Below are 19,037 nucleotides of genomic sequence, written 5' to 3'. Positions count from 1 at the left end.
TCACTTTGAATCTTGTGAACTAATCTTGTGCTTGATATCATTTATAGAGCTCTACTTCTCCTGTTTTTTTTTCACATGGATATCATATTTCTGGTGGAACTTTGTGGATTTCTCACACTATAGGCTTGAGCAAAGCCAGTTTTTTGTGCATTCTGACATATTTCTGCACCAATAGTTTGCCAAGAGAAAAGTCTTTACATCAAGTAATTCTTGTCAGATATGCATCCACTTTCAAAATAATGCGTACATTGTATGTTAGGGTTAGCGGAAGAGAATTTCCTTCTCTCTGTTTTTCAGGCAATTGTATCAGCTTTGTACGAAGAGTTAAATAGGCCTACATCATGATCATATAGATTCAACTTAAAAGTAAATATGGGAAAGATAGAAATAATTTTGTGTCTGTGGTTGTCATTCTAGACTGCAACATTTCTTCTATCAATTTGGCTGTAATATACTTAGTTTGTTTAGCACTGAATATTGCGGAATTGCAAAAGAAGACTCTTTTCATATATTTTTTTTTCTTTCAAAGATCTGGAATGGGGAGCCAGTTATTTCCATCGATCCATATCTGAATATGTGATTTATTTCATGGCAAATGGAAATCAATGATGACCTTTTCTAGGAGCAAGATAAGATCAAAGCATTGGAATGTTGGCAATGATATATTTTTTTTTAATGGTAGTGTGTATTGATGCCTCTGAAACTAGTCAGGTATGAACTATGGCCATTGTTAATTGAGTTCAGGACTCAAAGGAACCCCATGTAAACTTCAGGGAAACCCCATTCCATTTACCTCAATCACTGAGTGATTCCCCTGTGTGTTACAATGTGTCATATGGATGATATCTTAAACAGTTTTCCTAACCTCACTTCATGTCTAAAACTTAAGCTTTAATTTGCTATTTTAAGCAGTTCTAAACAAAGTGATTCCACGTAACCATCTGCCCCTCGTGGTTTTAGTTATGTAAGTCACTTATGGATTTCAAAGTGATGTCTTCTTCAGCACAGTTTAAAGTTTTGCTTTTATACAACTTATGTAAATATCTTGGCCACCAAATCCTTTCCAATGAGAAATATAGTCACCTTGTAGTCTATTTTCTGTAAGATTATATCTCCTCAAATTATTTTTTTAAAGATCAAAACTATACAGCAGCTTTAAAGAGTTTTAGTGAATGGGTGGGACCATGTGAGGGGGCACAGACATATCAAAGTCTGAAGGGAAAATCAATAAATTCAAGAGTGATTGATGACAGAAAAGCAGAGCTTTTAATACGTTTCAAGTCAGATGTTGAGTGCTCGGTCTGAAGAACTGAAAATGAAATAAAACACTGCAATATCATGGTAGTGTACATGTATTCTTGTACAGTGTAGGTCTTCTTGTGCAACGTTTGATATTTGCAATTCTTTTCACGATTGATTTATAACAAATCAACATTTTGAAGGAGTTTGAAAAGTTGGTACCGTATTACAAGGGCAACTTTGAGTCTCTGTTTTGGTAGAAATTAAAGTCAATTGCTTAAATGCCATTTTCTAAGGGAAATGGAAGATTAATGTCACATCATGGAGCTAGATGTACAACTATCATTTTAGATCCATGGTCACATGTTGTAGAAAGATATTGGTGCAACCTTGAATTCTCCATGATGATGGCATACAGAAGTGGTCCATATTTGTACTAAAAATTCAGTGAGTTTGCATTGGGCGTATCATATTCAACAAAACCATGCATCACAGACAACTCATGGTCTGAACCGTACAGACCAGATATGATATCATCTATGTCAACCATCATGGTCATGGTTTCTGGTTCCTATGTAACATGACCTGAGCAGGAGCGTCACAGTTACAAAGCGATTTGGAAAACAAAATCAACTTCTTGAGGATGGGATTCCTATGATGAAACAGAAAAATTACCACATTTCAAACATTTTTTTTTATACTGTAGCTGCACAAAGTTAAGCCCACAGCACATGAACTTCATGTCCTTGCCCCTCAGTAGAATTGAGGGGGTCGGTGCAATGTAGTGCTAACTCACACTTTCGTCAAAATTGAGTTACATGCATTTTCATAATCCTTATCCTTCACTCTAACCTCCGTGAAAATATCATATTTAAATTCAACCAATAAGATGGTAAAAAATGCACGCATTCATGTTTTATTAATGTACAATGTATGGACTTTCCAAACATTCAACAGCGATTATCTCAAAATGACTATTGTGTTGGTTAGCACTATATTGTACCGACCCCCTCAATTACTTACAACTTGTAATTGCCTGCAGATCCTCTTTTATCTGTGTGTGATCATGTGTAGAATGTGGGTGTGAGAAAAATTGTGTGTTTTCTCTACATGGTTCATATCATTCATTGTAGTGCCACCTTTATACACAGGCTGACTGTGCAATGGGGGTGTGAAATTCACTGCTTTCTTTACATAGTACAGATGACATTCTTAACCATGCTCAGGCAGTAATTATTTCATAATCAGATATCAATCTACAGTCTAACTAGTTAGTTGGTCCTCATCCTTTCTTGGATCAACTCTCTTTTATGACCTGGTAGTCGACGGCCAATTGAGTGTAGAACAAAACCTGTTGGTTAGAGAGAAAAAAAAGAAAGAAAAGAGGGTATTCATAGTTTCTGCTTTTGTATCTTTTTTTTTTTTTTTGTGGCATGAGACACTATGTATGCAAACATAAGTCATTGTCAAATTCCTGTGGCATGCCAGTACATGTTCATATACTCCATGGCAAGATTGTTTTGGTCAAAATTCCTGTGTAAACTTTGTTACCCCCAGCCATGTCAATAAATTGTTTAAAATAAAAGTCCACAGATACGTCATATTGGAGACTAGCAAACCATGAAACCAAAGAGAGAGAGAAAAAAAACCCAACAACAACAAACACAGAAATTAATAGGTGTGAATTTTTTTTTTGGTCTATTTTGGCTAGACTTTCCCACAAATTTATCAGTTACACATATTTCCATTTGTACAGATTCATTCTTTAAGCCGATCCAGCTCACTGGAGCAAGACATTGTACACACAAATTTGTTAAAGGTGGGTTCACATGTATTACGTGTCAGACAGAGGGGGCATATTCCAAATTTTAAGCATGTATCATGTGAATATCAAAAAGAACGAGACATGAAAACTCGTCACATTGAGGACGAGTTAGGTGATACGCTTGTCGTCATCAGATGACAGTCATCTGTGATCGACAAAGAAAAGAATGTGATATAGGCACCTTGAAGTTATATTGAGCGTACATGCGAAACCGTTTCTGTAACCACTCGGCCACGGGTCATCCACGGAAATGGTAAGACAAAAAAAAAAACACTGTATAGATATAACAGGGGGAAAGTCAATGCCCACTCAACCAACGTGGCCGTGTGAACATCTATTGCATTGCTAGACGGAAAAGCGGCCTTGTAACGACTGGGGTCGCTATGCCATTTCTGGCAACTTGGGAAAAATACGTCCCGCAGACATAAAACCTATAATCGGCTGGTTTTGATACCTTGCCTTTAATCACAATTTTCAGTGTAATGACGTCATCAAATTACAAAACAATGACATCGTCTTGAAAGACAATTGTTCAAAGTACAACACCTCAGTCGTCGTCATTACATACTATGATCGGTTTGACAAAGTCAACCTGGAAAATTGTGCTGCAGTCGAAGCAATGTGGTCTCCAACACACAAAAAAGAGGGATATGGCGTGTGTGTGTGTGTCTGTGTGTGTGTATAGGTGCGTTTATATACGTACGTGATTTCTACATGGACGAATATGTAATACAAAATTGAAGAAAAAAAAGTAAAATAGCTAAGTATTTTGTTTCGTGATCTTGTGGGGTTCCAACCCGCAACCTTACGTCTCTGAGACGTCGCCTTTAGCCACTCGGCCATACGTCTCGACGAGAAAATATGGGGAACGTAAACTTATGTATGTGAAAGATACATGAGGAATCGTTTTGTCCACATTCCATTTTCATTTTCAGTTTTAAACTGCAAAATTGTCAATCTGATGAGGAGATTTCAAAGAATAAAATGCATGATTACTGCAGCTTATTGTCTCAGCTACAACATACTAAAGTTTCAGAGGAAATGAAGCAAAATCAGCTGAGATAGAGGTGCTTAAACGTTGTCAAGTCAATGCATGGTTTTAAAGAAAATCACCTCCCATAGACATAACACGTAAACTTGTCCGATTTTGTGTCTTTACTTTTATCACAATTTAAAGTATGATGATGTCATCAAACTAGAAAACATCGACATGGATTTGAAAGACAGTTGTTTAATGTATAAAATATTAATCATACGTTGTCAGTTTGCTATAGACATGACGATCAATCACATGAATATGAGGCAGCTATTAGTACCTGTATGAAATTATTATAGGCATGGTTATCAAATTCCCTTAAAATTTCCTTATTATTGCTTTATTTTTACACACAGTTAAGCTATCTCTTTAAACTCGTCACAGTTTAATGAGAATCATGAACATCATACATTAGTACCATATTCAGTTCCATAGCTGATCGCGTTTGCTAATTAATTAAGATTTATTGTCTAGAATGTGCCATATGGCCAACCTGTATACACACGTGGACACACAAACACAATGCTAAATGTATGTATCAAACCTCTGTAACACAACTTTGAACTAACTGTAGAAAGTATCGCTGCACTTATCATACATACTTTTTATCATTATCTGAAACTCCACAAAAACCACTAATTGACAAATAATCATCAATACAGAAGACTGACTTAAAGGAACAATTCAAATACCTTTTTTACAATGTATAGCTTCTTACATGTATAAAATCAGCACAAAGTAACCACGACTACATTGTGTTACTGAATTGATATGAACAAATTTCATTTTGTTACAATATACCATGATCAGCTTGAAAAGCCCAGCCTGCAATATTTTGCAGCAGTTGAAGCAATGCAGTCTCCAACGATAAACAAAGGGATACTGTGTGAGTGTGTGCGTATAGGTGTGTTTACATGCGAACGTGACTTCTACATGGACGAAGGTATAGTACTCCATTGAAGAAAAAAAGTAAAAAAAAAATTATTTTCTTTCGTGCTCTTGTGAGGTTCGAACCGTACGTGTGCAACCTCACGTTTCTGTGACGACACCTCTAACCACTCGGCCATACGTCTCGACGAGAAAATTAGAGGAACGTAAACTTATGTACGTGAAAGATGAATCAGGAATCGTTTTGTCCGCATTCCATTCTCATTTTCAGTTTTAAATTGCAAAATTGTCAACCTGATGAGGAGATTTCAAAGAATAAAATGCATGATTACTGCAGCTTATTGTCACAGCTACAACATACTTAATTTTCAGAGGAAATGAAGCAAAATCATCTGAGATAAAGGTGCTTAAACGTTGTCAAGTCAATGTATGGTTTTTAAAAAAATCACCTCCCATAGACATAACACGTAAACTTGTCCGATTTTGCGTCTTTACCTTTAATCACAATTTAAAGTATGATGACGTCATCAAATTTCAAAACCATGACATGGACTTGAAAGGCAAATGTTCAAAGTAAAACATATCTGAATTTGGGGTGATATTAAGCTTAAACAATAGAGATACGAGTAAATGAATGTCAGAAAGAGTACCTCAAAAAAATTAATTCCACTTTTTTGATTTCAGATGATGATATGATGACGTCATGAGTTTTCCTGGCAATATTGGTACTTGAAACGTTATTTCCAATTCATATGCTTTTGTAATATGCAATAGAAATATAGGGTCAATGGACGATTTAAAGAGCTATGGCGACATAAACAAAAACATGTTTTTTCACTATATTTGCAGAAAGACGCGCGCGCGGAATTTCAACTTTGACGCCAGTGCATTCCTTTGTTATAGGTCAAAATCGATCGGAAATCAATGGATATTGTTACTCAAAGTATCAGAAATCCAAATCAGTCAAAAAAATTGCATTTTCATGTTGGTTACGCCCTCTGCGCGCGAAATTGCGCGGACGGACGCGCACGCGAGAAAATGTTTGAAACGCTTAGAATTGTCTGAAACTTCGAGATTTCCCATTGGGAAGTCGTTTTGAGCCTTTTAAAATTTTGACGCGCGCAAACGCGCGCGTAATGATGACCTTGGTAACTAGCGTTAAAACGTAAGATAGAGCCTGACCTGAACTTTACGTCCACCGAAAATGATACAGAAATGATATCTAGTTATGAAGTTATGATCGATCATGTGACAAGGTCCGAAAATCACAAAATGGCGCCTAGATGACGTCATAGATATGTTACTGTCATGAAAACCTTATTGTGGCTAGATATTGTTATGAGACATGTTGACTGAAAATGTTATGTTATTCCGTAATGTCATTGTTGAGATATTGACGACACAAAATGTGGCAGAAAGAAAGAAGAATAAAAAACGAGACATGAAAACTCGTCACATTGAGGACGAGTTAGGTGATACGCTTGTGGTCATCAGATGACAGTCATCTGTGATCGACAAAGAAAAGAATGTGATATAGGCACCTTGAAGTTATATTGAGCGTACATGCGAAACCGTTTCTGTAACCACTCGGCCACGGGTCATCCACGGAAATGGTAAGACAAAAAAAAAAACAATGTATAGATATAACAGGGGGAAAGTCAATGCCCACTCAACCAACGTGGCCGTGTGAACATCTATTGCATTGCTAGACGGAAAAGCGGCCTTGTAACGACTGAGGTCGCTATGCCATTTCTGGCAACTTGGGAAAAATACGTCCCGCAGACATAAAACCTATAATCGGCTGGTTTTGATACCTTGCCTTTAATCACAATTTTCAGTGTAATGACGTCATCAAATTACAAAACAATGACATCGTCTTGAAAGACAATTGTTCAAAGTACAACACCTCAGTCGTCGTCATTACATACTATGATCGGTTTGACAAAGTCAACCTGGAAAATTGTGCTGCAGTCGAAGCAATGTGGTCTCCAACACACAAAAAAGAGGGATATGGCGTGTGTGTGTGTGTCTGTGTGTGTGTATAGGTGCGTTTATATACGTACGTGATTTCTACATGGACGAATATGTAATACAAAATTGAAGAAAAAAAAGTAAAATAGCTAAGTATTTTGTTTCGTGATCTTGTGGGGTTCCAACCCGCAACCTTACGTCTCTGAGACGTCGCCTTTAGCCACTCGGCCATACGTCTCGACGAGAAAATATGGGGAACGTAAACTTATGTATGTGAAAGATACATGAGGAATCGTTTTGTCCACATTCCATTTTCATTTTCAGTTTTAAACTGCAAAATTGTCAATCTGATGAGGAGAGTTCAAAGAATAAAATGCATGATTACTGCAGCTTATTGTCTCAGCTACAACATACTAAAGTTTCAGAGGAAATGAAGCAAAATCAGCTGAGATAGAGGTGCTTAAACGTTGTCAAGTCAATGCATGGTTTTAAAAAAAATCACCTCCCATAGACATAACACGTAAACTTGTCCGATTTTGTGTCTTTACTTTTATCACAATTTAAAGTATGATGACGTCATCAAACTAGAAAACATCGATATGGATTTGAAAGACAGTTGTTTAATATATAATATATTAATCGTACGTTGTCAGTTTGCTATTGACATGACGATCAATCACACGAATATGAGGCAGCTATTAGTACCTGTATGAAATTATAGGCATGGTTATCAAATTCCCTTAAAATTTCCTTATTATTGCTTTATTTTTACACACAGTTAAGCTATCTCTTTAAACTCGTCACAGTTTAATGAGAATCATGAACATCATACATTAGTACCATATTCAGTTCCATAGCTGATCGCGTTTGCTAATTAATTAAGATTTATTGTCTAGAATGTGCCATATGGCCAACCTGTATACACACGTGGACACACAAACACAATGCTAAATGTATGTATCAAACCTCTGTAACACAACTTTGAACTAACTGTAGAAAGTATCGCTGCACTTATCATACATACTTTTTATCATTATCTGAAACTCCACAAAAACCACTAATTGACAAATAATCATCAATACAGAAGACTGACTTAAAGGAACAATTCAAATACCTTTTTTTTACAATGTATAGCTTCTTACATGTATAAAATCAGCACAAAGTAACCACGACTACATTGTGTTACTGAATTGATATGAACAAATTTCATTTTGTCACAATATACCATGATCAGCATGAAAAGCTTGGCCCAGCCTGCAATATTTTGCAGCAGTCGAAGCAATGCAGTCTCCAACGATAAACAAAGGGATACTGTGTGAGTGTGTGTGTATAGGTGTGTTTACATGCGAACGTGACTTCTACATGGACGAAGGTGTAGTACTCCATTGAAGAAAAAAAGTAAAAAAAAAAATTATTATTTTCTTTCGTGCTCTTGTGAGGTTCGAACCCGTACGTGTGCAACCTCACGTTTCTGTGACGACACCTCTAACCACTCGGCCATACGTCTCGACGAGAAAATTAGAGGAACGTAAACTTATGTACGTGAAAGATGAATCAGGAATCGTTTCGTCCGCATTCCATTCTCATTTTCAGTTTTAAATTGCAAAATTGTCAACCTGATGAGGAGATTTCAAAGAATAAAATGCATGATTACTGCAGCTTATTGTCACAGCTACAACATACTTAATTTTCAGAGGAAATGAAGCAAAATCATCTGAGATAAAGGTGCTTAAACGTTGTCAAGTCAATGTATGGTTTTTAAAAAAATCACCTCCCATAGACATAACACGTAAACTTGTCCGATTTTGCGTCTTTACCTTTAATCACAATTTAAAGTATGATGACGTCATCAAATTTCAAAACCATGACATGGACTTGAAAGGTAAATGTTCAAAGTAAAACATATCTGAATTTGGGGTGATATTAAGCTTAAACAATAGAGATACGAGTAAATGAATGTCAGAAAGAGTACCTCAAAAAAATTAATTCCAATTTTTTGATTTCAGATGATGATATGATGACGTCATGAGTTTTCCTGGCAATATTGGTACTTGAAACGCTATTTCCAATTCATATGCTTTTGTAATATGCAATAGAAATATAGGGTCAATGGACGATTTAAAGAGCTATGGCGACATAAACAAAAACATGTTTTTTCACTATTTTTGCAGAAAGACGCGCGCGCGGAATTTCAACTTTGACGCCAGTGCATTCCTTTGTTATAGGTCAAAATCGATCGGAAATCAATGGATATTGTTACTCAAAGTATCAGAAATCCAAATCAGTCAAAAAAATTGCATTTTCATGTTGGTTACGCCCTCTGCGCGCGAAATTGCGCGGACGGACGCGCACGCGAGAAAATGTTTGAAACGCTTAGAATTGTCTGAAACTTCGAGATTTCCCATTGGGAAGTCGTTTTGAGCCTTTTAAAATTTTGACGCGCGCAAACGCGCGCGTAATGATGACCTTGGTAACTAGCGTTAAAACGTAAGATAGAGCCTGACCTGAACTTTATGTCCACCGAAAATGATACAGAAATGATATCTAGTTATGAAGTTATGATCGATCATGTGACAAGGTCCGAAAATCACAAAATGGCGCCTAGATGACGTCATAGATATGTTACTGTCATGAAAACCTTATTGTGGCTAGATATTGTTATGAGACATGTTGACTGAAAATGTTATGTTATTCCGTAATGTCATTGTTGAGATATTGACGACACAAAATGTGGCAGAAAGAAAGAAGAATAAAAAAAAAGAGAAATTTTGGCAATCACAATAGGTGATACGCTGATAGCGTATCACCTAAAAAGAGAAATTTTGACAATCACAATAGGTGATACGCTGATAGCGTATCACCTAAAAAAAAGGCGAAAAAGATAGAAAGAAGGATGAATGAAATTATCTTAAATGGTGTTGTGAATAATTTATGTATTTTTTTTAAAGAAGCAGAAGGAAGGTAGTAGTGAAGATGAAAAGAATAAAAATGAAAAAGAGAGGAGAAAGTGGATGAAACATTGCGGACGAAAGGAACTGCACATTTTTTAGAGGAAAAAAGAAAAAGGAAGGAATAACAAGAAAATGGGAAAACAAATTTGAGAAGGTCAAAAAGAGGATGGAACTGAGGGAAGCTGGTACCATGAAAAGTATGAACAAAAGTATTAAAAACTAAACAACAATAACACACACAAACAAAACAAGATGTTTTTTTTTTTCCTCAAAATTGTGCATTCCTCATAAACCAGATATGCCCGATTGAGTTAGTAAGTAAAGGGTTCTTATTTGTCACCCAGCGGGAGCATTGCATTTGATTCATTCACGAGTGCCTTGCTGCGCCTGTTGCAATGACCAGTTGTTTGTCCCTATGCCCAGCCAAAAATCGCTGGATCTGGCAGCCCCCCCAAAATCTCATGATTTGATTAGCGTCACCAACTTTCTGTGGTGTTGAAATGAGAGATGGGTTTCCACTTGCCCACGAAGTTCACCTCACTCATGGAATAAATCGCTCATAATGTTTTGACAAATTGCAGGGAAATTGCAGCGTGACGAGTTCAGTAAGAATGTGAGCAAAATGTTATTTTTGAGCTGCCGCCAAAGGGGCAGAGCAGGAATCTCCTAGCTGCGTTCTGCCATTATGCAGCTTTGCTATAGATCAGTACAATTGAATTTTGTTTCAGTTGCATGCCATTGCAGATATTGATTCCCGCGAATAACAACAGCACCTTGTGGTAAATCTAATAATATTCCAAACTTCCGCACTCTGTTGAGTCCAAATGCCAAATAATTGGATGTTGTAACTTGCTGACTCAATCTCCTCACTGATCAAATCTTCCACAGGGGAAAAAAACAGACAAAAACTTGACTGGAATGCATTGATTTCGTTCCATTCATAAAATGAGGGTTTGCGGGACACCGCGCAGTCAGAAAAAGAGTTGTAGCTCTGACTGTTGCGAAGTACCGGTAACCATTCTGTGGTGTTGTGAATGGTGAGGGCTCATTGTCATTTACACCGTAACCAAATCATATTGGTCATAAATCGGCAGTTGCCTTGCTTGAAATCTTTGGGCCGCCTGCACGATTTGGAGTTTGTGCTTTTTGTGACTCTTTCTTCAGTGGTTGCAAGGTTGCAGGTAAGCCTATACTGCTTTTGAGTGAGTATAAATGGGATTAGACTTGCATTCATGGCATGTGGACATCTGTTTAGGTGTACAAGGTGTTTTGTCTTCTAGATTTTAATCAATATACAACATTTTTTATGGATATTATTTGTGAAATTTAACGAGTTGACAATTTAAATTTGCAGAATGAACAACCTGCGAAACTACTGCCTCCCTTATGAGGCAAATGCATTTTGCAGAATGTCATCTCAATGGTAGGAAATTGCTAACTTTGTCAGTTGGAAAGGGATAATACTTCTTTTTCATTCAATTAATGTGTTATTCACCCTCTCGCAAAATTGTCTTCAAAGTTTCAAATTGGGAAATATCACACTTGTGAAATATACAACATATACTGTATAGGCCTACATACAAGACAGAACTCTGGTGATGCAGTGAAGTAAAATATACCTAAAATGTTTCATATGTGCTGTAAAATGTTTTTGTTCCTCCTATAAATTCTCAGAATCTGTCGAACTTTTGAAGTCAAATAATTAATTTCATCCTAGGAAATTGTGTTGTGTTGTAATTTTTCTTCACTCTGATGGGCATTGTCAATAAAAACTTGTTTTCTCTTATTTCTTCGACTGGAGTAATCCATCATCAGATTCTTGGTTTCATTGTGTGTAATGAACTTGAATAAAGTGCAATGCAGATATTCTCCGTTTTTTAAATCATTATTATTAGCAGATCCTTTGCCTACAAACCGTTAATAGCAGTCTATCATTAGTTCTCGTATTTTGCCATTTCCTCTCTAAATTACACATGGATACCAGTGTGTTAATCAGAAGAAACCACTTACAGTATGCCGGTGAAACGTCCCTGATTTATGCTCCCTTGGCAGTTGCTTAATGGTCGTAATTCCGACGGGGCACATCTTGTTGATGAGAATGGGCTATCTGGGGGGAGGAATGTGCGAACGTTGATGAGGAATGGGATGGTTGAAGAGGGGGTATACGCACATTTGGGACATGCGGGATGAAATGGGTGTGGAAGTACTTTTCCTCCGGAGGATGTACCCGTGATGAGCCTGATGGATGCTGGGTAACTCGAGATGCAATCGGACAGGCTCTTGAGTGCTGTAACCTGCGTGTCATCTCGTTAGTCGGTAGGAGGGCCCCCGCCGCAGACGTATCGAACCCCCTCCCAAGAGGGAGTGTGTTTTAAGACTTGGATAAGTTCGTGTATAATCAAATGATGTTCTCAGTGTGGAACCAGCAATGTGGGGAGATGCACTCACAGTACATCTCTATAGTAACGGATATTGATGCCACTCCAAACCTGTGGAAAGGATGGTGTGAAGTGACTTTCATATTTGACACTCAGCAGAAGTGACATCATATTACAGGTGTTGAACCATTTTTGTCATGAGCATAACTTCGATATGGCTGTCATAATGATGGCAGTCCATACATGTGTGATTGGAATGGTTCTTTGAACCGGTGAATAACTGTGAATTTATCTTATTCAATGATATCTTCAGCAAGTTAAATGGAGGTATGCTTGTTTTGAATGATACGGGATTCAGAATAATGAGGACTTGTGCATTTTAATTACAAACTTCCAGAACAGAATTAGTATTTTTCTTTTGAAATATATTTCAGCACTGTGTTGCAAAAACATGTTGAAACAAAAAGCTATAAATCAGTGACAACTTCAACCAAAAATTGACATTGTGAAGTCATACTATGTTTACACATTTGATGTTTATGACAATGGAATCCTCCCATAATTCTCTTTTTAATCAGAGAACAGTCTTTGTCAAGTCTGTGCAAAACACGATGTGGGAGTTCTTAAAGGGATGATGTAGTATTGGTGGAGATGAGAATTGGGCTTTTAACTTTTTGCGAGATACCAAGAAACCACTTATGAAATAATACAGAGCGTACCATTCATAGAGGAATTCAAAGTTTCAAGTCTGTGCAAAACATGATATGGGAGTTCTTAAAGGGATGATATAGTATTGGTGGAGATGAGAATTGGGCTTTTAACTTTTTGCGAGATACCAAGAAACCACTTATGAAATAATACAGAGCATACCATTCATAGAGGAATTCAAAGTTTATTTGATGAAAATCGATTTGGGAATGGCTGAGACCTCAAAAATAAGGTAAAACAAAGCGATCGTAATAAAAGATGGGTCCCACCTTTATTAGGGTCGCTCTGTTTTGGATATCTCAGCCATTTCAAAACCAATTTTCATCAAATAAACGTTGAATTCCTCTTGAAATTACATGCTCTTGCATGTTTCGTAAGAGATTTCTCATTATCTCACCAAAAATGTTAGAAACCTGAAGTTAGGTCTCAACCAAAATTATACGATCCCTTAAACTCCTTGTAGATTGGTGATGGACATTGATTTCCCCTCTCCTTCCCCCTCCTTCCTGGAGTACTAGAGCAATTTCCTGTTGGTATGATATCCTCCCCAGGCCAAGTGTCCTCAAATGTAGATTGGATTGGGAGAATTGATTGGGTGGGGGGGGGGGGGGGTGGGGAGGGTAGAGCTTTATACCCCTTTCAGACTTGGCAAACTTCAGCTTCTTCTCACATTCTAGACTTCCAATTTCATCAGAAGTTGCTAGGCAACTATCCCAAGTCTAAGTGAAAACCCCAATACTACAAACCCACCTCTGCAGTGCTTTTTTTTTTTTGCTCTGTGATTACGCCATAATTTGTTTATGTGGTTTTTCATTTTGTCACAAATGTACACACTAGTAGTTATGTACATATGTATGATGTACTGTATGCATGGCTGTTTTAATGTGTATGTACACAGGTTGACCAGATTAATGGAGAACATTCTATGTGGTATAGATATAGTACATACAGGCTGACCAGATCAGTGGAGAATTTTCTAGGTGGTATACAATGTAACTACACAGTACATGCATGTAACAGGAAATACATTATAGCTCACTCAATCTAGAATGATTTCACCCATTTCCAGAAAGTTCTGGGAAGTGCTAACATATTTGGCTGAGTGAGGCACTGTCCCTGTAGCCCAATGTGATTGGTAGTTAATTTTGGTAATGATGTTTTGTACATAGTTAGGCAGTGAGTCATCCAGGTTTCCTGGAACTTGGACTGGCTAGTAGGTTGGAGAGAGTTATAGAATGTGCTAGAAGGGGGTGAATGGATAGTATATAAGCCAGAGAAAATCTGCAGTAGGCAGAGTACCCAACACCTCTGCTCTGAGAGTTACGTCACTTCTGGCTCTGAAGCGACTTGTTATAGTCAGTCCTGTGTTACCTGCTGACCTGTTATGTTTGTGGAGATACTTGGCCTGGGAGACATTTTGCCTGCAGAGAATTAATGTGCCTTCATTGGACTCCATATTTTAATGTCAATGGACATTGCTACGGCAAAGCTGTGACGGGCTGGATTCATAGCTGGACAATATAAAGTGAATCATCATTCAACGCATCAACTGGACGTGGTCGTCACAACGTTTGGACTCTGCACGTTTCGCCGTGGACATATATCGTGGATTTTACCCCGGATCTTTACCGTGGACTATCGTAACCTGCGCCTCTGGAGTTACGTCGGAGGAATCATTCATCGGTGCGTCAAGAATCATTCGTCTGTGCATCGAACATCGTATTTGGACACTTTCAAAGGATTATTTAATACGTGTAAGTGATTTCATTACCGATTTATAACCGCTTCTATTGATCATTGTTGTATTGATGTGACGCCGATTACCAGTCTGTACCCACAATATCACTGTTAATAAACCGCCTGAACATCAGTTGATTGTTTCTTTTGTGCGATCATTCTCGGAGTGATTTTGGTCGTAACAAAATTGGGGGCTTGTGTCCGGGAAGTGAATTTTAAGCCAAAACTTAGAATTTGGAACGTTCCGGAAGCCAGAATATTGGTACAGACATAATACCAGTTGAGTTGGTTGTTCAATTGTATATTGTGTGTATTACATTGTGACAATGTCAATCAGTACAATGGATGTTCAGGCATTTGTTCAGAGGACAGATTTGGCCCTCAAAGATTTGCAAAGGTTACGCAAATGTGATTTGACTGCTATTGCACAGCATTTGAATGTTGATGTTCCACAAGGTGCAAGAAAGGCAGAGATTCTTGACTTAGTAGCTGGTCACATGGAGCTCAAAGAAGAAATTGACACTCCAGATCAAGCTCAAATTTCAGATCAAACACGGCTTGAGCTTGCTAGATTGGAAATAGAGAAAGAGAAGATGAGATTAGAAAGAGAGAGGGAGAAAGAACAAATGGAAATGAGAAAATTTGAAATGGAGCAACAAATGAAATTGCGTGAGATGGAATTGACTCATGCACAGACTGTTGGAAATCGTGAAAGGGCTCCCCCTGAATTTGATTTGACCAAGAACATTCGATTGGTGCCAAAGTTTGAAGAAAACAGGGTCGATGCATACTTTGTGTCATTTGAGAAGGTGGCTAACAGTTTGAACTGGCCACAGGAATTTTGGCCCTTGCTCCTTCAAAGTGTGTTTGTCGGCAAAGCAGCCGATGTGTACTCATCTCTCTCTGAAGAGCAATCACGTGACTATGCTACAGTCAAGAAAGCAGTGTTGAATGCTTATGAGTTGGTGCCAGAGGCGTACAGACACAAGTTCAGAAATTCGTACCGCAAACCAGGCCAGACACATGTTGAGTTTGCTCGTGAAAAAGAAATGATGTTTGATAGGTGGTACAGATCCCTGAAAGTGGATCAGGACTTTGATAACCTACGTGAGGTTGTTCTCTTGGAAGAATTCAAAAAGAGTGTTGCTTTCAGTGTGAGGTCACATTTGGATGATCACAAAGTGACAAGTTTGCATAAAGCAGCCTTGATGGCTGATGAGTATGAGCTGACCCACAGAAATGACAACAGACCACCTTTCAGGAATTTCTCTGGAAATAAGAGAGACAAAAATCAGTCGAGCAATCCAAAGAATGCTGGTCCTGAAAAAGGCACGAGTTCTGACACTTCATCGGCACCAAAGCCTCAATCTGACAAAGGGTCCAGTACAAGTGCAAATGTCATCAAATGTTTTCACTGTAACAAGACAGGGCATGTAAAGTCACAGTGTTGGAAGTTGCAAAACAAAACAAAGAAGGACATGGGATTTGTCATGTCAAAAAGTGTCCTACCCGAAAACAGTGTCCCGTTCAGTGAAACACAGGCCATTAAAAGTCAATCTCCCAAATTCAAAGATAGGCTGAAGCAGGTGGATGAGAGCTATCGTAGCTTTTTGTTTGATGGTGAGGTGACCCCATGTACTTCTGGTGAGGCAGGTAAGCCAGTGGTCATCCTGCGGGATACGGGGGCCTCTCAGTCATTGATGGTGGATGGTGGTATGACTTTTCCACCAGATAGTGCAGTAAATGCAAAAGTCTTGATTCAGACTGTTGATGGCAGTTATATGTCAGTGCCACTGTATAGAGTGGATTTGAAGTGTGACCTAGTTTCTGGTCCTGTTACTGTTGGAGTTGTTCCTGAGTTGCCCATGGCAGGCATTGACTTTTTGTTGGGGAATGACTTGGCTGGGGACAAGGTGGTTGCGTCTCCAGTTGTTTCGGAGAAACCAGTGGTGGTTGCTGAAACTGAGCAGTTGCAGGAGGAATTTCCTGGGATTTTCCCAGATTGTGTTGTGACTAGGTCTCAGGCTCGTAGAGCTGTTCAAGATGATGCGGATTCTGTTGATGTGGAGGAGAATTCCGGTGTTTGGTTGGCAGAAACCTTTTTCAAGGATTTGAATGATGGGGTTGCTGTATTAGGCTCCGAGGCTAACAGTGATGGGCTGTTTAGCAAGTCTTCCTTGGTTGAAGCACAGCAGGCAGACTCTGAGTTGAAAGGCTTGTCTCAGACGGCGTGTTCTGAGGCTGAGGCTGAAAAGGTCCCTGAGTGCTATTATGTCAAAGATGGCATTTTGATGAGGAAGTGGAGACCTCCCCATAGGCCAGCTGATGAGGATTGGACGGTGGTCCGTCAAGTTGTTGTCCCTCCTAGTTACCGCGGTGAGATCTTGAGGATTGCTCACGAGTTACCAGTTGGCGGCCATTTAGGCGTCAGAAAGACAAAGGATCGGATCATGAGGCATTTCTATTGGCCAGGGCTGAATGTGGATGTGGCTGAGTTTTGCAAGACTTGTCACACATGTCAGGTGGCTGGTAAACCACAGCATTCAGTGAAGCCGGCGCCATTGATTCCGATACCTGCGTTTGAAGAACCATTCAGTCGGGTTCTAGTTGACTGTGTTGGACCTTTGCCTAGGACTAGGTCGGGTCATAAGTACCTCTTGACAATCATGGATATGTCCACACGGTTTCCAGAGGCTATCCCATTGCGAAATATCACTGCTAAGACTGTGGTAGATGCTCTAGTGCAGTTTTTCACTAGGTATGGGTTGCCCAAGGAAGTGCAGTCTGACCAAGGGTCAAATTTCATGTCAGGCATATTTCAAGAGGTGATGTATCGTTTGGGTGTGAAGCAGCTGAAGTCGTCAGCTTATCATCCCCAATCCCAAGGTGCGTTGGAGCGCTACCACCAGACCCTAAAGACAATGATTAGGGCATTTTGTGAGGAGTATCCCGAGGATTGGGATAAGGGCATCCCTTTCCTGCTGTTTGCAACGAGGGACTCCCCAAACGAGTCGACGGGTTTCAGCCCATTTGAGTTGGTGTACGGTCATGAAGTCAGGGGCCCACTGAAGCTCATCAAAGAGAAATTCATGACGGAGGATGATGAGGTCCACCTACTTGACTACGTGTCAAAGTTTCGTGAAAGGCTTTCAAAGGCTTGTGAGGTAGCTAGGGAACACTTGAAAGTGTCACAAGACTCTATGAAGAGAAAGGCAGACAAAAATGCCAAAGCCCGAACTTTCAACCCAGGTGACAAAGTTCTTGTACTGCTGCCCATACAAGGTGAACCACTGAAAGCCAAGTTCAGTGGCCCGTACTATGTCAAAAAGAAACTCAATGATGTGAACTATGTGATCAGTACGCCAGACAGACGCAAAGATCAGAGGGTGTGTCATGTAAACATGCTGAAAGAGTACTATGAGAGAAAGGCTAGTCAGCCGGTAGGCGTAGCTCAGGTGGTAGAAGAAGAAGTAGATGAAGAGGGAGAAGCTCAAGATGAGAATGGAAGTGAGCCCTCTAGTGCCAGGTTGTCTAACTCAGAGATGTTAGGGAAAGTAGATGAGGCACTGAACTACCTACCTGATAATCAGAGGAAAGATGTGACTAGTCTGTTACATGAGTACAAAGAACTGTGTAAAGACAAACCAGGCTGCACCCCTCTGGCTGTACATGATGTTGATGTAGGAGATGCTGACCCTATCAAGCAAAACCCTTACAGACTTAACCCGAGCAAACTGCAAAAAGTAAGGGAAGAGGTTCAATACATGCTAGACAATGACATAATAGAACCTAGTAAAAGCAGTTGGAGCTCCCCAATCGTCATGGTGCCCAAACCGGATGGGTCTCAAAGATTCTGTATAGATTACCGAAAGGTGAATGCCGTGACGAAAACAGACTCTTTCCCCATTCCCAGACTAGAAGATTGCATTGACAGGGTCGGAAATTCTGCATATGTCAGTAAGATAGACCTTCTAAAGGGATACTGGCAAGTGCCCTTGACCGACAAAGCCAGAGAGATTTCTGCCTTTGCTACACCAGATGGCTTGTTCCAATGCAAAGTAATGCCATTCGGCATGAAAAATGCTCCGGCCACCTTCCAACGGCTGACAAACCAAATCATTGCCGGACTTGATAACTGTGTAGTATACATTGATGACATCCTAGTGTATAGTGACACGTGGGAGGAGCACATTACACACTTGCGGCAACTTTTTGATCGACTCAAGGAGGCCGGATTGGTGATTAATCTGGCAAAGAGTGAATTTGCAAAGGCCAAAGTGGTGTATCTCGGGCATGTAGTCGGT

At 39.2% G+C, this 19,037-nt stretch overlaps 1 protein-coding gene across 1 annotated transcript in view; it reads left to right on the top strand.

Annotated features, from left to right (window-relative positions):
• The first annotated feature begins 12,096 nt into the window (after window positions 1-12,096).
• The window catches only part of LOC139718828 (unconventional myosin-X-like), a 131,858-nt gene continuing 124,917 nt past the window's right edge, over window positions 12,097-19,037 (top strand). Inside the window, exon 1 of the mRNA XM_071630292.1 lies at window positions 12,097-12,226. Within this exon, the coding sequence (XP_071486393.1) occupies window positions 12,097-12,226 (130 nt within the window). The remainder of the gene's footprint in view (window positions 12,227-19,037) is intronic.

The sequence above is a fragment of the Diadema antillarum genome, unplaced genomic scaffold (genome assembly GCF_040938485.1).
Source record: "Diadema antillarum isolate AM-2024a unplaced genomic scaffold, OU_Dant_1.0 scf00000100, whole genome shotgun sequence".
NCBI lineage: Eukaryota > Metazoa > Echinodermata > Echinoidea > Diadematoida > Diadematidae > Diadema > Diadema antillarum.
Note: the sequence above shows the minus strand (reverse complement) of the source record. Positions and strands in the feature narration are given on the sequence as shown.